Raw genomic sequence first — 22,769 nt, forward strand, 5'->3', positions numbered from 1 at the left:
ATAGTAAATGTTTTAGGCCACTAAATTTGGGGGTAATTTGTTACACAGCAATGGATAACTAATACACTCACCAAATAAGAAAATCAGAAAACAGATAATAGACATAGGATGAGTAGAAAGGACAAAAAAACCCTCATTGAGTCTTGCCAAGTACTCAAAAAAGATGGACAAGGGGACTAACTTATTGGTCTGATCCAAGCACTCAATAGATAACCAAAAGCCAGCCTGTTCCAGTGGCCATCAGCATTCCCCTTTACCCTGGTCCAGCTCACTGTGGAGAATGGCTCTCACCACCTGACATACTTTTATTTTTGTATTCACTATGAGCCAAGTCTGTTGGCTTAGGTCATAAATTAACTGTAGTCCTGTTTCTTAAGAGTAATAATATGTAGTGGGAGATACACCTAGAACATTCCTTTAGCTCAGGAAAGGCCTTAAACGCCTTTCTGAGCTGTTTGGATTTTATTCTTATATGCAGTGGGCAGCTATGTAAGGTGATCTGATAAGGACCTGAGATAATCTGTACTTTTAGAAGGTACCTGTGGAAGCTGTTACACCTGGCAGCATACAAACCATACTCACTTGGGAGGCACTGAACAAAGTAACCACCTTCACCCCCCTGGCAGGTTCATAGTCCACCATTCAACTAAAGGCAGGATCAAATGTACCAAAGACCATATGGGTTTTGCTGTTGTTTTTCCCTCCAGTTTGTGCTCTTTTATGTCTAAACCTACTAAAAGGCTAACCACCATCCCTGCTTGGGCTCGGTTTTGGCACCGAACTCGAGAGTAGCAAACTGAGCATTCCTTCTGTGTGTGGTGTGGAAACACAACTGAGGTTTCTCTCCCCGTGCCAGGGATGAGGATAAAGGAACATGTGTCATTAAATTTAATTTTGGCTGAGATTCTTCACAAGGTCTATTCATTTCCCTCAGTGAAATGTACCTCCTTTGCACAGAACATCTCTCAAACACCATTTTCCATTTGGCTCCCAAAGAAGAGCAAGACCACCTCCAGAGGCCCCCCTCCCCCGATTGCACCATGCAACTGCAGAAGAGCAGAGTGTGGCAGGAAGAACACACTGTTACAAGTCTCTCCTCCCCACCTGCCTATGAAGGAGAATTGTGTCTGCCTCTTCCTGAGCCTTTGTTGTCCAGAATCAGAATCATGATTCTGGGGGGGGGAACTGAAAGGAGCTAAGTCTAGCTGGATTGATTTGCACCTGAAAAGGCTGGGGGTTAGTAGCGGCAGAGAAAGGGGTAAGAAGCAAGAGAGACAAGAGCTAGTATAGTGTGAGTCTGAATGATTATAGGTAGTTGGGGCGGAGAGAGATTTGCAGGGGAGCTGGCAAGTATAAGGTGTGTGTGTGTGTGTGTGTGTGCACGTGCCGTGTGTCAAGACAGAAGGACAGAGAGGTGAGAGAGAGGAGGGCATTTCAGGAAGTTTTACTGCATGTTACAAATGGAATAAGTCTATGACATTTTTTGGAAAGACTTCAGTAAAGATGTCTAATGTTCCCCTATTAGTATCCGTTGTTGAACTGGTGCTTCATTGACTGGAATGCTTGAGATGTGGCCACATGGAGATTGCTTTTATATGGGTGACAGTAGAAATGTTACATTTGCAGTGCCTTTTAAAATAGGCCACTGCCTCAATCTGGTGAAATTAATAGATCTTAAATGAGAAGGATGAGAGGTTGTCTTCTAAAAACATATGAGATCTCCTTAGAGGTTGATGCCTCCGAACGAATGTTTGGGAGTGTTGAGGTTCAAAGATCTATTATAAGACCTGATGGAGATAGTGTAACACAGTACAAAAGGCACAGAGCATGGAGTTGGGCAAATCGGGGTGCAAATCTCCATACTGCCTCTCATTTTTTGGAAAGCTGGTAACTTACTTCTTTGCACACTTGTTTCCTGAGATTAGTAAAAATACAGCAATAACTACATCGTAGGGCAATTGTAAAGATTAAGAAGGATAATCAAGCACTGCACCTGATACTTAGGGAGGTATTAATATACGATGGTTGTCATTATGGTGCCTTACACCTCTGGCCTCCCTCTTTGCCTGCTCTGCCTCCCTCCTGGCCTAAAACAACCAGGAAGAGAAACAGAGGCAGAGAACAGAAGCCTGACCAGCTTTTTCTGGGGGAACCTCTATGATAAACTGTTGAAGGGAAGGTAAATGCTCTAGAATGTCTAAATGAAGTTGTAAAATATAAACCTAAAATATAAGACATTGATAAGGATGAGCTGAGACAGACAAGAGCTAATCTCCAGTTAGGACTTGCAGGAAACCACTTCTTGGCAGGTAGACACCCAAAACACCTGGGACTCAAATTTACTGCGTTGTCATCTTCCTAAAATTATGAAGTTTGTGTAAAGGCTTTTCACTCACACTACTCAGTTTTCAACAGCTTCATATGTCTACCTTTGTCCAAAACAATATTTTTAATCTTCACATAATGTGGAAATCTCCACTGCCTTTTCATCCTTTCTCATTCTCTGACCTCCCTCAAACAATGAAACATCAACTGTTCTGGTATCAGTTTCATAAAATAAAACAGATACCTTTTGAAAGCTTTCTAAAGTCCACAGAGTTTATGGGAAGTTACATTTTTATCCATTTCAGAAAGCTCAGCTCTGAGCATATTTGAAATCTTATCTTTTGGTTAAGGAAAAATACATCTTTTTTCTAAAGAATAAGTTTTTGAGTGGGTTAGAGTAACTAAAATGGTAGGATAATTCTACCAGGTACATTCCTGCTATAGCCTATTGAACTTCAGTTAGTGCAAATTTCCAGCATGCATCAGGTGAAGTGAGCCCTTTCACAGAGCTTGGAAAGATATTTTGAAGGTATTGGCCAAAAGGAAGAAAAGAAAGAGATCAACTGAAAAAGTGAGTGTGAGTCTTTGCTTTTCCCTTTTTCTCACAAGAGGTAAAATAATTGTCATTTACATGTACTCCATTTTCAACTGGGAACACTTGTGAGTGATACAACCAAGGAGAAGGGTGGCCTGTGCTTTGGATTCATCTCAGCTTTTACTGTTTGTGTGATCTTCCCCTCTATGGACCCACATGTCCTCATCTGTAAAACAAGTATATCTAAGATGTCCTTCCTGCTGTAAAATTCTTTTTTTCTCAGATTGCTTTCATCCTCATGGATTCATATGCAAGATCAACCAAATATTTCATGACAGCCCTAGGAAGGTTCAGCACCCAAGGACAGAATCCCCAAATATCTATTTCCAATTATACTTCACACGTGAGTGCACACACACACACACACGCAGTGGCTGTTACAATTAAAATCCGGGTGAGAAAAGACTTAATCCCCAAATTCCTATTGTAAGCAAGGATTTCATACATTTGTGTCTCTTGCACAGAGTCTGATGTTTCTGGGATGAAATGGAATTTAGCAAGATCTCTAATGGCCATTAAATTGAGTTTCAGGACATGGCTTGATTATGCAATACTGTCAAACTGGCCAAATAAAGGGCAGCATTTTTAAAAGTCGTTGGTATGCCAAGACCTAAATTTGAGGTCTTTCTCTCTGGCAAAATCTAACAGTATCACTAACACCTAAAAAAGAATGCAAGCATCTGCAGGCAGTCACCACACGGCTGCATATGTCAGCAATCGTTACAGAAGAAACACAGACCTGGATCCAGGGTCTTTGCATTCTTGCCAGGAAGTGATTTTCAACTACTTTGTTTTAACACCTTCACCCCTGAATTCTTTGTAACCACAGCTCAACTCAGGGGCTAAAATACACCTATTCATGCCTTTGTAAATCTACACGTGTTTATAATTTGGGGTTGCTATGTGAAAACACACTTTTCTATTTATCTTCAAGTCAAGCAGCTGGGCCATCTTAATGGATTCTTCTCAACACCAGGCCATTAAGACACACAGGCATGGGTTCCAGGCATGGAAAACCCTCTGGCCATACTTCTTAGATCTCCATGGCCTCTGCTACTGAGGGCTGCTTGATCAATAGAGGGTCAGTGACCTGTCAACCCCCTGACAAAGTACAAATCAACCTAGAAGTCTGTAGATGCACTTGAGGAATGCTGTTGTTCTTTCCTGAGTGTCACAAATATGGATGGAAGAAATGTTATGTGAAGAATACACTCACACAAAAGGCTGCATCTCTACACATCTTCAAATCTACTGCTTAACATTAAAAGGATTACACACCATGATCAAGTGGGGTTTATCCCAGGAATGCAAGGATTCTTCAATATACATAAATCAATCAATGTGAAACACCATATTAACAAATTGAAGGAGAAAAACCATAAGATCATCTCAATAGATACAGAAATAGCTTTCAACAAAATTCAACACCCATTTATGATAAAAACTCTCCAGAAAGTAGGCACAGAGGGAACTTACCTCAGCATAATAAAGGCCATATATGACAAACCCACAGCCAACATCATTCTCAATGTTGAAAAACTGAAATCATTTCCTCTAAGATTAGGAACAAGACAAGGTTGTCCACTCTCACCATTACTATTCAACATAGTTTTGGAAGTTTTAGCCATGGCAATCAGAGAAGAAAAAGAAATAAAAGGAATACAGATTGGAAAAGAAGAAGTAAAACTGTCACTGTTTGCAGATGACATGATACTATACATAGAGAATCCTAAAGATGCCACCAGAAAACTACTAGAGCTAATCAATGAATTTGGTAAAGTAGCAGGATACAAAATTAATGGACAGAAATCTCTTGCATTCCTATACACTAACGGTGAAAAATCTGAAAGAGAAATTAAGGAAACACTCCCATTTACCACTGCAACAAAAAGAATAAAATACCTAGGAATAAACCTACCTAAGGAGACAAAAGACCTGTATGCAGAAAACTATAAGACACTAATGAAAGAAATTAAAGATGTTACAAACAGATGGAGAGATATACCATGTTCTTGGATTGGAAGAATCAACATTGTGAAAATGACTATACTACTCAAAGCAGTCTACAGATTCAATGCAATCCCTACCAAATTACCAATGGCATTTTTCATAGAACTAGAACAGAAAATTTACCACAATTTGTATGGAAACACAAAAGACCCCGAATAGCCAAAGCAATCTTGAGAAAGAAAAACGGAGCTGGAGGAAGCAGGCTCCCTAACTTCAGACTATACTACAAAGCTACAGTAATCAAGACAGTATGGTACTGGCACAAAAACAGAAATATAGATCAATGGTACAGGATAGAAAGCCCAGAGATAAACCCACACACATATGGTCACCTAATTTATGACAAAGGCAGCAAGAATATACAGTGGAGAAAAGACAGCCTCTTCAATAAATGGTGCTGGGAAAACTGGACAGCTACATGTAAAAGAATGAAATTAGAACACTCCATAACACCATACACAAAAACTCAAAATGGATTAAAGACCTAAATGTGAGGCCAGACACTATAAAACTCTTAGAGGAAAACATAGGCAGAGCACTCTATGACATAAATCACAACAAGATCTTTTTTGATCCACCTCCTAGAGAAATGGAAATATAAACAAAAATAAACAAATGGGACCTAATGAAACTTAAAAGCTTTTGCACAGCAAAGGAGAACATAAAAAAGACGAAAAGACAACCCTCAGAATGGGAGAAAATATTTGCAAATGAAGCAACTGACAAAGGATTAATCTCCAAAATTTACAAGCAGCTCATGTGCTCAATATCAAAAAAACAAACAACCCAATCCAAAAATGGGCAGAAGACCTAAATAGACATTTCTTCAATGAAGATATACAGATTGCCAACAAACACATGAAAGGATGCTCAACATCACTAATTGTTAGAGAAATGCAAATCAAAACTACAATAAGGTATCACCTCACACCGGTCAGAATGGCCATCATCAAAAAATCTACCAACAATAAATGCTGGAGAGGGTGTGGAGAAAAGGGAACCCTCTTGCACTGTTGGTGGGAATGTAAATTGATACATCCACTATGGAGAATAGTATGGAGGTTCCTTAAAAAACTAAAAATAGAACTACCATATGACCCAGCAATCCCACTACTGGGAATACACCCTGAGAAAACCATAATTCAAAAAGAGTCAGGTATCAGAATGTTCATTGCAGCACTATGTACATTAGCCAGGACATGAAGCAACCTAAGTGTCCATCTACTGATAAATGGATAAAGAAGATGTGGCACATATATACAATGGAATATTACTCAGCCATAAAAAGAAACGAAATTGAGTTATTTGTAGTGAGGTGGATGGACCTAGAGTCTGTCATTCAGAGTGAAGTAAGTCAGAAAGAGAAAAACAAATACCGTATGCTAACACATATATATGGATCTAAAAAAAGAAAAAATAGTTCTGATGAACCTAGGGACAGGACAGGAATAAAGATGCAGACGTACAGAATGGACTTGAGGACACGGGGAGGGGAAGGGTAAGCTGGGATGAAGTGAGAGAGTGGCATGGACATATATACACTACCAAATGTAAAATAGATAGCTAGTGGGAAGCAGCGGCATAGCACAGGGAGATCAGCTTGGTGCTTTGTGACCACCTAGAGGGGTGGGATAGGGAGGATGGGAGGGAGACACAAGAGGGAGGAGATATGGGGATATATGTATATGTATAGCTGATTCACTTTGTTATAAAGCAGAAACTAACACACCATCGTAAAGCAATTATACTCCAATTAAGATGTTAAAAAAAATCTACTGCTTATTTGAGGTCCCCACTCCCCCCTCCAAAAAGATAAGAGAATTAATATTTTAATCCCTAATATTTTGTATGGTAAATTTTCAAGCCTACCAAAAAGTTGCAAGAATAGTACCATGACAACTGTATACCCCTTATCTAGATCCAAAATTTTCCCATATTTCCCTCCCTCCCTCTCCCCCTTCCTTTTCTTCCTTCCTTCCTCCCTCTCTCTATATGTATGTGTATATAGAATTATACGTTATATGCTCAAACTTCTTTTTGCTGAACATTTTGAGGATTAGTTGTACATGTTGTGACACTTCATGTCTAAAGACTCCGGCTTTTGTACATCTAACATCAAGAATATTCCCCTATTACCACAACTATCTTAGACAAAATAGTTATCATGTAAAAGAAATTCAACACAGAGAAAACACTATTATCTAATATTCAATCCACTCAAATTTCCCCAACCATCCCAATAATGTCTATTATAGTTATTCTTTCTCAATCAAGGATCACACATGGCATTTGGCTGTCATATCTCCTTAGCCACCTTTCATCTGCAACAGTTGTAGGGGATGGGGATGTGTCTTTAATGACACTGACAGAATTAGGGAATGCAAGCCAGATGTTTTATGGGAATGTCCGTCAATTTGGACTTGTCTGATTGTTTCCTCAGAATTGGATTAGGCTAATTATTTTGGCAGACACTCCATCAAGGTGATGCTGTGACTTCCCAGTACATCACTAGGACACCTGCTATCACTGCACCCATTATAGGCATTGGTAAGTGTGAGCATGGACTTTTACTATTTGTGTGATCTTAAAGCTACAATGCTTGAATGTGAATACTACATCATTTACACACCTGAATTTCCAACTGTTAACAATAGTTATTCAAAAATCTTACTCCCCAAATTATATTTCAGTGCAGCTGTCTTTTATGTCTCTAATATAGTAACTCATTTTCTCATAAACCAGGAGATGCTAACTGCATTCTATAATAAAAGATCACATGGACCATAAACACTAAAGGCTTCACAAAGGAGGTGATTTTGCATTGGGTCTTGATACATAAATAGAATTTAGTTAAGAAGAGCAGAGAGAGAGTACCATATTTATAAGAAGTGTCATGAGAAAAGGCTTCATACATGACAGTGAATAACATTTGAGGACCTATGAGTTGACTGTAATCCAGGCAAGAGATGAGGAAGACCGGCTCTACGCCTTACCTAGTGGCCAAGGAAATGCAGACAAGTAGACAGAATGAAGAAAGTTGCCATATTCTCTGACAGCTCAACTAGGACAAGTGCATGTTTATGACGCCTTTACTGACATTGGTGGGCGGGAGTGGTCATTTAAGTCTAATTTGAATATGTTCAGTTCAAGGTGCTGGTAGGACATCCAGATGGAGCTGTCCAATACACAGAACAAGAGGCCTGGAGTTCAGGAGAAAAAACTTGGTGAGAAGTGATGACTTGGGTCAATCCTGTAAAGAGTTGAGGTCATGAAAACAGACAAGAACATGAGCGTAGAAAGGAAGCAGACAATAGATTTGAAGAGCGAACTCTGGAAGAACATTAACAGGATGGGGGAAGGGCACAGAAGGGTGGCAGTCCTGTTTCTTGTTGGGACCCCAACTAGTGCACTGGATTTTGGAAATGCTGATCTGAAGGTAATTGGAGGAGAGGAAAAAAGAATTTGACCAGATCTGTAGATTCAGGAATCATGAGTGAAAGGGCAGCAATTAACTATACATAGATAAGTATTTTTTTGGTCTAAAGATAACTCCGTTGTGTGTTTTTTTTCAACATCACCAAGAAATTAACTCAATTCTGACACTATTTACCTGGAGACAGTGTGAGAGGGCCCAGGTCAAGGGCTCAGTCCCATTAAGACTGCCCCCACTTCAGATGTCAGTCTCAAGTCCAGATTGGTAGCTGTGCTTCTGACCAACTAGCTATAAATCAGAGGTTCCCAAGATCCCCTCCTTGGATTTGATTAATTTGCTAGAGTGGTTCACAGAACACAGAGAAACAGTTACTTATGCTTATCAGTTTTTTATAAAGAATATTACAAAGGATCCAGATGAACAGCCAGATGAAGAGGTATAGAGGGCAGGGTATGTGGGAAGGCGCACAGAGCTTCCATGCTCTCTGGGTGTGCCACTCTCCTGCAATCTCCATGTGTTCACCAACCTGAAAACTCTCCAAACCATGTCCTTTTGGGTTTTTTATGGAGGCTTCATTACATAGGCATGACTGATTAAATCATTGACCATGGGCGATTGATTCAACTTCCAGCCCCTCTCCCTTCCCCAGAGGTCAGTGGGGTGGGACTGAAAGTTCCAACTCTCTAATCACGAGGCTGCTACCCCTGGCAACCAGCTCCCATCCTTGGGGCTTTCCACAAGTTGCCTCATTCAGGTGGGGCTGAAAGGAGCTTGTTATAAAGAACAAGATACTCCTTCACCTTTATAGAACTGGAGCTATTTCAGGAACTGATGACAAAAGACCAAATATTATAACAAAAGATGCTCCCATTGTTCTTATCGCCTAGGAAATTCCAAGGGTTTTAGGTGCTCTCTGCCAGAAACAGACAAAGTCCAAATATATATTGCTTATTATAAATCACAATATCACAATAACAAACAAGTAAAGAAAATATAAGTGATATAGGAGGGGGTAAGTGAGGAACTATTAGTTGGAAAAGAGCAAGAAAAAGGAGGAACGATGGAAAGGACAAAATGGAAAGGAAATTCAAATGAAAAAGGAAAGAGAAGAAAGAAAAGTCAAGGATATACATAGGAGTAAAGCAACAGAAATCCGCTGGTTTTCTTGAATCACATTGCCTGCCTGTCCCAAAGTAGAGGCAATAGGTGAAGAACAATACTTGATCTGCTGTAAGAATCCAACATAAAGTTAATGCACGTGTCTCAAACCCTTAATTTTGCTAAAATTATTTATGATTCACACTTTAAATTAATGTTCCAAAAACCCTTTTCTCCTTAGCTTCTGGACTGACAGCTGCTTGTCTCTGCTCATGTGGATTTCACTGGAGCCTTCCTGACTTCGTGCTGCAGGTTTTGCTCCTATAACAATAAATCCCAGACCTCCAAGGTCTGGAGATGCCACAGGCTTGGGGCCAAAGAGCTATTTGTCAGCATCATTAAAGCCGTGGCCTTAACATTTGGAAGAGATGGTTTTAATAAAACGTTTTAAAATAACTAATATATGTACACATTCACAAATATAATATATAATATACATATATAGATTTTTAAATAAAATTATTCAAATCCATTCCTTCCAAATTTAACTATCTATCTATGTATTATTTACTTGGTTACATGATTCTGACAAACGAAATTAGAAAGACTTTTAATGACTAATCACCAATGCACTACCAACCAGCATGGTAACTAAAATGCATCCGCAGAAATAGCAATTCTTACAATTTAAAAAAATCCATTTTATTCAACTCACTGAAACCATGTACCTAATTACGTCACCCCCCACAGTTCTCAAACGTAATTTTTTTGTTGTTGGTGCAGCAAATTTCAATTAGTCATCATGATATGACTACGAAACTGTTTAACAAATCATCAAAGGTCTAAGGATGAACCTGCTTAAATTCCTGACATTTTTCTAATCGTTTTCTGGAAGACCACATGCACAGAAGGCAGTCACGATGGAAAGAGTGCACTGTTACTAGGCCACATACGCCCTCAGCTTTCTGTGCACACGTGTGTCTGTACACGTGCTCGTGTGTGTGGAGGCTCATGTGTGAGCTCATGTGCATGCACCTTGTTCCTTACGGAACTAAGATTTGTTTGTCTTTTGATCTTCCACCTTTTTCTTCTTACTACCAAAAGGTAATGATAATTAAGCAATTAAAATTAGTGCCAAGAATTATGAAACATATCAAGGCATGAAAAAAATCCTGCATCTGACTACATGTGAACATTTGAGTTTTACTGGGTTTGGATGGGTAGGTTCAGAAGACCCAGGGATTTGCTCAAACAATTCTCCAGACGACATTAGAATCACCTGTGTCCATTATGTCTTTAGAAAGTTGGTCTACAAATGTGGTACTTAAATGCAGGTAGATTTTTAAGATTGAAAACAGCAATTGATCATGAAAGTCCTGCTCGTTCAACATGAAATTTCTTTCTCTCTACCTCTTCTCCCCTTCATTCCAAAGGAATGCAGAGAAGAACTGAAATGAGAAAACCGTAATTACAATTGCCTTCCTCCCCTGGGGTCAGCCGAATTACCAGCCTCTCACCCCAAAACAAATTTACCTCTTTAAAAATGAATGTCATCCTTATCACTCATGGGAAAAATACAAACAAAGATTAAGATGCCATTTAGGCATAACTGCAATCTTTCATTTTTAAGCGACCTCTCAGTTTAATGGCTTCAATGCGTTCTCATTCACGTGGAATATATACTGCAGGAGAAAACTGTAATAAATGGCACTGTCATGACCCTTAGGTTAGAGCAAAGGAATATTGGAAGATAAATCTCAATTCTGGATACTCACCAATCCTGCAATGGGGGTAGGCAATCTGTTGATCTTTTTAACAAGTCCTGGCTTTATAGCATTCAGCAACCTGTCATGAAAAAGGCAGAATGTCAAGTGAGACATAAAGCAAGATGGATCACACAAATCACCTTTATCCGAAGCTACAACTAAATTGCTGAATAGGAAAAGCAGCGAATTTAAAGCATGTAGTAAATCTCAGTAATCTATGAGCCTTCATGCAACCAAGTGAAGAGTTTTGCCAACATCAAGTTTGTCTGTGGCAGGTGAAGTTTTAGAATTTGGAAATGTTAGGAGAAAAGAAAGGATGGAGACTGAGAGGAGCTTCAGAGGAAAGGACAAAAATGTGAGCTGGATTGAGGCTGGGAGAGAAGTGTCTTGTTTTGAAGCCAGGTATTACTACACAGCAAGGCTCGTTCCCAATTCTCCTGGCTAAGGCAGGGGTCTCTCCAGGGATGCACTAAGTTCAGAGACCAACATCTATCTTTGCAAATGATTTGCCAAGACTAATTCTACTTCCAGACCCTCTTGCTCTTTGAGGAGAGTGGCTTGTTAAATGTGGTGAGCTTCACTTAAGAAAGGAAAGAATATGTTTAGCAGGAGGTTAACCAGTCATATCCTGAAGATTTTAAACAAGGCTGACCGCAATTCCCTAGGTATAAAAGATATGTGAGCAAAACGTTTTTGGGGTAAAGGTTGAAATCACGTAAAAATGGTAATACAGGCAAAGGAATGCAAGAGAAACAACCATAACTGTTTGTCTTCAGGAAATATCAGTTCAGAGTGAAAAGAAATAAGGAAGGCAATTTGTAAAACGAAAATAGGGTTGGCATCAGGGTGATGTGGCAGAATTGTAGCATTTGCCAACTAGGTTATTCATAAAGGAATTATTGAAGGTACAGGGTTGTCGAATGGAAGCATTTATTCTTATATTAGGGAATTAGAGGAGAGAAGATCAGGTAATTTATCTCAGGACACATGGCAAGAGAAACTTAGGCAGGGGTTTAGTATAATTCAGGGGTCAGCAAACTATGAGCCATGGACCAAATTTGGCCCAATGCCTGCTTCTGTAAACAAGTTTTACTGGAACACAGCCCTGCCCATTCACTTACATACTGTTTACTGCTGCTTTTGTGCTATGACAGCAGAGCTGAATCGTTACAACAGAGAACCTACAGCCCAAAAAGCAAACAATTTTTACTATTTGGCCCTTCACCAAAAAGTTTGCCAAACTCTGTTACCATTCATGCAATCTAAGGTTATAGTAAATTTTGAAGAACCTATGCTTGATAGATTTCTTCAAACCAGTAACAAAAGATTCTTTGAAATAGGTCAATAATTAGTCTTGAATTCAGCCTGTATTTTACTTTGACACCTCTATGTATTGATATATTGAGAAATGTCACTACAATGGTTACAACAGACAGGATATTTCTGGTTTTGCACTAAGAATTTCCTGTCCTTGGTCACTTTCACTGCAATTCCAAATGCTGCCGCCAAGAGGTAACACCCAGTGTAGACACAAAGAAGTAGTGCCTTCTGGCCCATTGAGAGCCAAGATGGTGCTCCTTTCATAAATGCACTTAATTTTAACCATGAATTTATAATCTTCTCAAAAAGTGCTTTTTTATAGCTTATTTTGGAATTATTGGTTTTTCAAGTTAGAAAGCAACTTGTTAACTCTTCTCATTTTGCAGTTTAGAAAACTGAAGCCTGACGATGATGAGCTGATTAGTGGTACAGTCAGGCCCAGCTCCCAAGATCCCTGAATCAACACATTCTCTGGCAGCGTTAACATCCCATAGCATGTGATTCAAAATAAACAGATAGATACGATGTCTCCAAAGCAGATTTTAAATGTACAAAATTCTTAACATACATAACTTTTCTTGTTAGTTCTTAACAGTGTCGTTTTAAATAGTATTTGTGCACAATTGTTGAAAAAGGTCCTTGCGTGGATATGACTGCCGCTTAACCCAAGCTGGCCCCAGGCAGTCGGAGGCTCTTCACCCTCTCCCCTGACCTAGGAATGTACGTTCTGCCCACTATTCCCACAGTGGGAGCCATCGTCAAGCATTCAGCCTTGAGATAGTAGCGTTTTGTTGAGACCATCTGGACTGAATATCTACTGAACCCAGTTAAAGCATCTATATAAACTTTTAAGATTCTGGCAAGATTCTCCTCATCTTTCAGCCACCCAAGACAAGCATCATATGTAAGTTCTCTTGCTTATTAACCCTGCCACCTACAAATCTGGAGCTATCTGCCTCTTTCTTCGGGCTCTCCTTGCCTTCCGTGTCTGGGGACCAGATCTGAATTTCACGCTGGGAAATCCTGAGGTTGCCAACCAACAACAGTGTTGACAATTCAAAAGGAACCAAAAGGATATCCAGTAAAACTTAAGTTTCACTGTCACCAGGATACCACGGGGCCCTAGACTATTCCCTGAAGGTAACCTTAAAGACTTCCAAAGAAAATGTATAAAGATATTTGTAATTTTTTTTAAAAAGACATGTATAGCATAATATGCACTGTCCTATACCTTATTTTTCCACTTAGCAATGCATAATGGAGATTAAATAATTTACACTGGAGAGCATGCCTTATCAATACGTGTGGACCTATGTCCTTCTTAATACCTGTGGACAAACTGATGAGGAGCTGGGAGAGGGGAGTGACAACATTGGCTCTGAAGTCTAACTGACTGAATCCAAAGTCCAGCTTGGTCACTCATTGGGGAGTTACTTTGGGCAAGCCCATTAACACCAGTTTCCTCAACTGTCATAGAGAAACAATGGTAGCAATTGCATAGGTGTCAGTGAGGCTTAAATGTGACAAAATATGTGAGACGCTAGCACAGAGCCTGGTGCATAATAAGTTCTCTATAAATGGTTCTCTACATTTGTGTATAAGTATTTATTTATACTAATTCAATTCACTGCATTCTAGATCAACTACTTTCTCTAATACTTTTAGATTTTTCTAATGAAATAAAATACCATTATATCAGGTCCCTGAACTTTGTTTCTAATTATCCAAAGTAAAACAAAAATAACAAATACCCTATAAAAAAATTCATAAATAAAGAATCTTTTTTAAAAGAGGTACCCATTTTGTCTTCTATATCTAAGAATTGTATTATTTTTAGTAACAATGGATCCATCAACTCCTCTTTTATACATGTTTAACTTTTTAAACAGTTTTAAATGCTTCATTATATTCATCCTTTGTAGAATTATAGTTATATGGCAGAAATCTTTCCTATCACATGAAGTAGTAAAAAAAAATTATAATGATAGACCTTAATCAAAAGAGCAACCAAAAAAAAATTACTATGATGTCTATCCAAATGTTTAACAACAAATTAAAAGATAAAAAGCCACAGTGCTCTTAAATATTTGGGATATTTTCAAGATCAAGGCAGCTGTATTTTTTCATGTAAACATTGCCCTGGTTCCGTACACAGTTTACAGTACATGACAATAAAAGATAACATTGAATTCACATTGTAGAAATGCCCACCACCGGCTTATCTTGTATTCTGCATTAAACTGAGAACATTTTTTGTATATATTAGAATCAGATAAGAAGTTCAACAAAACAGCTATGAGCAGGAGTCAAGGATATTTTATTCACTTGAAATTTTATTAAAAACCACTGTTGCCCTCCTATCTATTAAAATATAAATATTTTCAATAAATATTTATTGATGACATGCTTTAAAGTAATGGTGATGATATTAATATTTTATTATTCATGAACCTTCTGAAATGCATTGTTCCTCCACTGTCCTGTCCTGCAGAGACAGGTCATGTATTCACTCCACCATTTTTATAGAAGAAAAGCTTGAGCCCCAAACAGGTGTGAAGCCTTCCCCAGAGACATGCACAGCTAGTTTGCAGCCCAGCTTGGAAAGCCTACTGCAGCTTGGTGCTTTAGAAAGTCCAGCTTCAGTATGTATCATCAAAGCACAAAACAATAACAACAACAAACAAACCACAGAAAACAAACAAAAACTAAAGACCCAATAAAAAACTATCTAAATACAATGTGAGAATATTAACACTAGGTGGGAATAAAAGGAAAACGGAAGCAGGTGTCTGCTGGGAAATGGTCACGTTTCATCTATGGATGACATACAACATCCTCAGGAGGAATTCCAGAGAAAAGGAGGCAGTCACTCACTTGTGGCAACTCCCCACCTAGCAGAACCCCACACCGGTTTCCCACCTGTGAGCCCCAAAACCTATAGCTAGAAGGAGAATGGTCTCCCCTCTCTGTCTGGTAACAGATTAAATTTGTACTCATCTAAAGACTTCTCTGGGACATTGGCATAATTTTAGATAACAAAAAAACATTGGTGTCATTCCATGTCTCCTGCATAAATTTACCCACAAAATAAAGATAATTTAAAAACTGGAGATATGAGAGCTAATTAGGATGAACTAATATCCAGATATTTATTTATCCAGCAATTATTTATCAAGTGCCTGCCGTGTGTTGCACACTGCTCTAGACCCAGGGAAGGCAGTAGTGGAGAAGACAAGTGAAGGACCTGCCCTTTAGAACTTATCTTCTTAGAACAAATGAGTATGTGGGGCAGTGGGAGGAACAGAAAATAAACAAGTAAATAAATGAGAGGAAAATTTCAGATTGCATAAGCACTGGGAAGACAAGCACAGCAACCCATGCGGGTGGTACTTGAATCAGGTGATGAGAAGGCTGCCTTGGGGAGGTAACATTTGGGGAAAAAATGGGAAGAGACAAAAGTATTAGCCAAAGAGAGACTGGAGACAAGAGTTCCAGGCAGACTGAACAGTAAGTAGAAAGGCCTGGAGACAGGAGCGGGCTTAGTATATTCAAGGGCCAATGTGACCAAGCAGAGTGAGTGGAAGGAGGAAACACATGACATGAGAGCCAAGGTGTAAACAACATCCAGGCTCAGGTAAGGTGTCTAGATTTTTTTCTAAGTACAATGTACTTAGAATTAGAAGTACATCAGATTTTTAAGATGAAGACTGAAATGATCTGATTTATAGTTTTAAAACAGCATCATAGGGGCTTCCCTCGTGGCGCAGCGGTTGAGAATCTGCCTGCTAATGCAGGGGACACGGGTTCGAGCCCTGGTCTGGGAAGATCCCACATGCCGCGGAGCAACTAGGCCCGTGAGCCACAACTACTGAGCCTGCGCGTCTGGAGCCTGTGCTCCTCAACAAGAGAGGCCGCGATAGTGAGAGGCCCGTGCACCGTGATGAAGAGTGGCCCCCGCTTGCCGCGACTAGAGAAAGCCCTAGCACAGAAACGAAGACCCAACATAGCAATCAATCAATCAATCAATCAATAAATCTTAAAAAAAAAAAGATGTGACTGCATATCAGCATCAATAGTAACTAAAATATGATCCCAATATTAAAAAAAAAAAAACAGCATCATAGGCAAGTAGTATTAAAACAAATTTATAACTATATATGGAAATTTTGTGTTTATTAAAAAATCATGGGTATCAGATAGATGAATAAAACATCATAAATAACTTATAACGCTCAGCAGTGTTATCATGAAGAGAGTGTAATGAATTTGGAGGAAGTTGTCTAGGTTTTAATGGGTAAAACACACATTAGCTACAAGCTACTGGAAAGTCACTGGATCAAAGTCTCAGTTTTCCCCTTAATAAAAATGGGGATTTTGAAAACCTGACCTTCCATCCAGAACTATGGTGAGGAGCCAGCGGGACAACGTGTGCTGCTAAGTGGAAATGTTGGTAAATGGAAACTTACATATTCACACTCATTTGGTATACTGAGCATGTCTCTTTTTGCTAAGTAAGTGCATTTTAGTTTCAACTTTTCCATTAGTCAGCTGCCAAAGACTAAAATAGGTTTCACTTATTTTCTGGCCACCTTTGGATAAAAAACCTCACATAAATGAATTAAGTCAACAGATGTGTATAGCTTGCTATATATATATATATATATATATATATATATATATACATATATATATATATATGGTAATAAGTGACTAAAAACAGAAAGAAAAGTTTTAATCTTGCATAATCCTCAATTACAAAAAGTTAATGACACTGAAGGTAAGCAAAAATGCATGTGTTTCTGATTTCTGATATGATAGAAATGAATTGGTGTCTACTAAACTCATATTCCAAATCTAAAACACACTGTGACCTATTTCAAGTAAGGCTGTCCATGTGTTCCTTTATGTACTCAACAAATATTTATTGGGCGTGCATGATGTCCTGGCCCGGAGCCGGGCACGGGGGATACAAAGGAGGACAGGGGAGACCCCAGGTCTATCCCTCACGGGGCGTGCTCACTAAGAGATTTAAAACCTACAGGAAGACCCAAACTGGGCACATGTGTAGTTCATTGTCATGCTACCTAATGCATGGCCATCTTGAGTTTTTGAGAAGGTGAATTAAAGACATACTCTGCACACATTCTGTGGAATCCAATTCTTAAAAGATTAAAGATTAGATTCCTTAAAGAAACAATTGTTGAGACATCCAGGAATGAAGTTGATGTTCTGATTCAACCACAGGCTGTATTTTGTAATTCTTTTTAACACTTAATAGCCAGCTTATGGTAGCCTCTCAATGACTGTTTAATGGTTATAAAATACAAACTGAAGAAATCTGTGTCTATCTGCAATTTTTAAAAAAACCTCAAATCCCTACTGTGGGACAGAGAGGTTCTGTTTCATACCGACTCTTCCAACAGCTGATATAATAGCTCTTCAAGGGGCATGATACTGTGAATACTGCTACAAAAGATACAAGACCATCCAAATGTTAGGAAATATACCAATGGGCAGCTTATTTTTTTACTGGACTGTAATAAACATTAAAGGTAAAATTTGTAAAGGGTTGCAAAATCCAGCTTACTCTATACATCATTCAATTCAGAAATTCAAGTCTAATAATTATCCTAGAGTTTGCGGGACAGCAGAGACACCATCTAGACCTTGAACCCAGGGTTGGGAAGTTCATGCTTAATCTCATGGGAAATCACTTTATTCTTTGCAACAAGAGATTACATCATCATCTCATTTAGCTTGGTTTGCACAGCTGCAATAGGCAACTATGATCACAAAATTACCTACTTTGCGTCCCTTTTAATTTGGCTCAAGAGTGTTTTCCTATGCAGTTTCCTTGATCACTTTCTGGTTTGACTATGTACCCTGGACAAAGGTGTGCGCACTTTCATTTAATCTAACATGGCAACTGTTTTTGAACCTAAGCATGAGATCAATTTAACCTTGACTATAAACCTGTTACAGATGTCATTTTTAGAGATTTCTTTTTAGAGTTGCCTTGGCAAAAGCAGGCAAGTTAATAAAACCTTTTCTGAGGTCAAGAAAAAATTGACTAAAACGTGGGGGAAAGTGAAACCTGAACCAAAGGGGAGTTTCATTTGAACAAAATAGTGATGGAATGCAAATTGCCGTCATTAATATCTACCAAATGTTTGTGGGGTGCTATGCATTGTCAAGACCGTGTGAAGTATAGGTCTATTTGAGCCACTTGCCTTTAACATACCTAAAGAAGAGATCATAAGGACTTTAGAAGGTCTTTGTAGACTTGAAATTCCAAGAAATTGGGCCTAACTGTGAATTCTAGGGCTCAACAGTGCTGTTACTCTTCTAATACACCTCCCAAGGCAGCAGCTGCTCCTCAAACTCACAGGAGTTTCTCCCCTAGACACACAGCTAGGCTACATCTCTCAGCCTCTTTTGAAGTTTTCTGTAGTAATATAACAGAGTTCTGGCCAATGGAGTGTAGGCAGAGTAACGTATGTCATACCTACACCTGTCCCTAAAACCTCTCCCAAGCAATTCTCCATTCCCTCTCTTGCCTCCCCCCATTCACTAGTTAGATGTCAGCACCAGGGAAGACTTTAGAAGTCACATGTTGAGGATGGAGTCTCTGTTAGCTGGGGTCCCTGAACAACGACCAGGAGCAGTCATCTCCACCCTTTCCTGCTGCCAAAACTGAGCTGCACGAGAGTGAGAAGTACATTTTCATTGCATTAAACCACTGAGAGTTAGAAGTTTATTAGTTACAGCAGCCAGCATTACCTTAACTATTAAAGCTCTCCAGGAGGTCTTTTCTCAATAAAAAGGGGCCTTACTTTGCCAAACTGTACCCAAGAAAATCCTGTCCTAAAATGCAAAATTAAACACCTGGGCACATCCTTTCCCCTGGGTCTTGTTGGGAGGCAGCAGGATGCAGAAGAGCTAAAATTTGGGCCATTGTAAGCAAATGGACCCATTTTTATTTTCCTACATTTGCTAGGGGTAAAAAGTCTTCTTGCCTATCACTTCTGCTCTTAACACTAAAACAAACAAACAACCCCAAAAAGCAAACAAAAAAACCCAACAGTAATGAAATAATCTATAAACATGAAAGGGAAACTCCAGCAATTATCTGAATATCTTGGAGTCCTTTTGATTCATTTTCAATGTCTCTCACAGTCTAACCTTTGCATACCATCCTTGCTGTTTAGAAATTACAGAATTTTTGGATTAGAAAAGGCCTAAAAATCAATTAAAAATCTAGGAAAGGAAACTGTCACAAGGCACATATCTGAGATCAGAGATCCTAAGTGGTAGAGATAGGATTACAAACTCAGGTTCCTACACTGAGAAGAGTGCTTTACTTCTTGCATTTCAATAACTAATCTCCAGCCACCAGTCTCTGCTATCTTAATCGATCTGCCCAATGCACCCAAACTGACCCCATCTCAACCCTGGCTTTGGCCGTGTTGCTTCCTTCCTCCAATGACTCCCAGGCTCCTGAGTGCCCACAGGATGCCCTCCAAATGCCTTCACCTGGTAATCAAGCCCCTTCACGCCCAAGCTGCCTTTCCCACCGTGCCTCCCACTCAAGGTCCTCCCTGCTTTTATAAGCTATAAGTTTAAGATGGCACATGTGATCAATGAACCGTGAAAGCTGGCAATACGTGAAGAGACTTTAGTGTAACCAAATAAAATGGAGACTGAAGTTACACCGACACAGGCAATGATACGTGTAATCATCATCGTGCTATGTAGTAATTATGTATAAATGACTGTAATTAGTATTTCTTTTGCACAGCTAAAACCTGGTACTGCTGGGTTTACTGTCAGGAGGGTGGGAGAAAACTTGGAATGTGAAATTGCTGGGATGCAGCTCGGAAAGGCAGCCAGTTCCTTGCTCTCCATACTTCTTCAGCAAGAAGTGCTCAGAACCAAGAGTTCCAGGATTGAGACCCATAAAATTCCAACAGAAATAGGAACCTCCAGAGACAGAAAGACCTGAGGTGCAAATCCCAACTCTGCAACTCACTAGGCAAGTTATTTAACTATTCAACATTGAGTCTCAGTTTCCTCCTCTGAAAAATGGGCACAATAATACTTATTGGTCATGGCATGAGAGTGTGAAATAATGCATGTAATACATTTGGCACAGGCCTGGTGTACAGTGTGCACTTCATAAATGGAGGTTATTAACATCTCTTCCCTGCTGCCCTGCCATCCCCTCCCCCCCGGCTCCCAAGCAGGTTTGGACCCCAGCCCTGCCCACAAGTGGAAATCTGATGTGTTAACTATTAGCTCACTTCTGCTCCCAAGCACCCTGTCTGTGGCTAAAGCTAGGTTGGGAGTTGGGAAAGATGAAAGCACAGAAGTGAGGGAATGAGATAATGTTAGTCCTTTTGGAGGGCAGGCTTGCAAGAGCGTGGTCGTTAACACCAGGGATGGGGAAGAAGGAAGGGAGGAAGCAGCAAAGCAAAGGCAGTAAGAAGTCCAAGGACAATCTCAGCGGCACTACAGCCGTGTCCACAGCTGCCTCTGGCCCTGCTTCACCGCCAAAGCCTAGCTAGCCTTTAACTCTTGCCAAGGCTCCTGTCCCCCCATCTCACTTGCTGTCCTGAGGGTGATGGGGAAAAGCCAAGTGCTGAAGAGGCCCTTTGCTATCCTGGAAAGGGGAGGTCAGCTCCTAATGTGGCTAGTTATAATTCTGAATCAATTTCCTATTCATTCCACATGTTATCAAACACCCCACACCAGGTGCCAAGCTAAGCCCAAACCCCGCCAGGAGACTGGGTTCTACAGTGGGCCCGACACTAACACAGATGTGATATGGGTTACATAAGACGTTCCCCCCATAGAACACTAGTCTTTGGGGAAATAGTTTCCAAGTTCTAAATGAGTGACTTGGAAAAGAACTTTGGAAAACATAGAATGTACATAGTAGGGTGGTAAATTAAGGATAGACATAGCAAGACAAGTGTAGGAAGCATTTCTGCTTCTCCTCGGGAAGCATGACATTTTTTTCAAATATTCGTGTTTGGTGCACAGCAGAAAGTAATCAAAAGTCTCCACTGCCAACAATGTAATTTCCTAAAAAACAACCTAATCTCATTGAATCTCCTCTGAATAGAGACCATGCTGGCTGTCTACTGCTCACTGGATGCTGTTTAAACTCCTTAACATGCTATTCCAGGTCTTGTGCAAATGGACCTGATACCTACCTTTCCTCTCTGGCCTGCCCCATTTCATCCTAGGCTCTGGCCACAGTTCCTTCCTTGAGCATGCATAACTCCCTCATATTGCTGAGCACTTTCACAAGCTTGCTGCTCCCTCTGTCTGACTTGCCTTTCCCACAGGCCTCCCCTCTTTCTTTTTCCCCTTAATATGAAGAGGAAGTCTATTTCTGCATGATTAACTTTAGAAAGGAATCATTTATAATCTGGGTCCTGGGTGGGCTACTTAAGAAAAGGTCCTCTCCTGTGGGTAATCGAAGGGAAACATTTAGAATGGCATGCTTGAGGCAAGAATTTTGCACACTTCACTGTGGGAGGCCAGCGCACCCAGCCTGATAGCCCAGTAGAGACAATCAAAAAATGGATTATTAAGGAAATACAATTAGGGAACTACTAAATCCTCTCAAATACAAGCAAAGCCTAATCCAGCAGGTAAGCCCACAGGCAGCCAGTGGGATAGGCCAGTTTCTCCTCCGCCACACAAGCAGCCCATATTTAAACCTGTTGTTATATATATATTTTTTAAGTCAATTGATCATTCCAATAAATGTATAATAAATTTGTTCAGGAGGAAACAGATTAAGCCTGTGATTTCCATGAGCAGAAGTTTAATATTTATCAAGGCACAGATTGATAGGGTGAAGGAAATCACATTTTGAGGGAAGTGGTTCCTGAACGATAAATATGCTAAAATAAGTTTCAAACACAGTTTTGAAAGCGTGAAAACAAAACATACTTGCCATATATATTAAGAGAAAAGAAGTTGCGACAAGGATTATATACTTTTAAACGGAAAAAATATTTGCAAAGGTAGATGAGCTTGAGAACGTTTCAGATGCACACAAAAGTCCCCCCTCCCACAAGTAGATTCTTGTAATTGATGCTAGCGCACAGTTTGAATGGGAACAGTTGAATCCCCCCCCTACACACTGTGCTGAGTCCCTCTTTTAAATAGAAACCGAGGGCTGTTTATTTGGTGAGGATTCAAAGAAAAA

At 39.7% G+C, this 22,769-nt stretch overlaps 1 protein-coding gene across 25 annotated transcripts in view; it reads right to left on the reverse strand.

Annotated features, from left to right (window-relative positions):
* LIMCH1 (LIM and calponin homology domains 1) overlaps nt 1–22,769 on the reverse strand; it is a 347,828-nt gene that overhangs the window by 168,373 nt on the left and 156,686 nt on the right. For all 25 annotated transcript variants that reach the window (XM_082464141.1, XM_082464142.1, XM_082464140.1 and 22 more), the window contains one exon: nt 11,237–11,306. In XM_082464141.1, coding sequence (XP_082320267.1) covers nt 11,237–11,306 — 70 coding nt within the window. The remainder of the gene's footprint in view (nt 1–11,236; nt 11,307–22,769) is intronic.

Source organism: Balaenoptera physalus, assembly GCF_965194825.1.
Source record: "Balaenoptera physalus genome assembly, chromosome: 5".
Classification (NCBI taxonomy): Eukaryota; Metazoa; Chordata; class Mammalia; order Artiodactyla; family Balaenopteridae; genus Balaenoptera; species Balaenoptera physalus.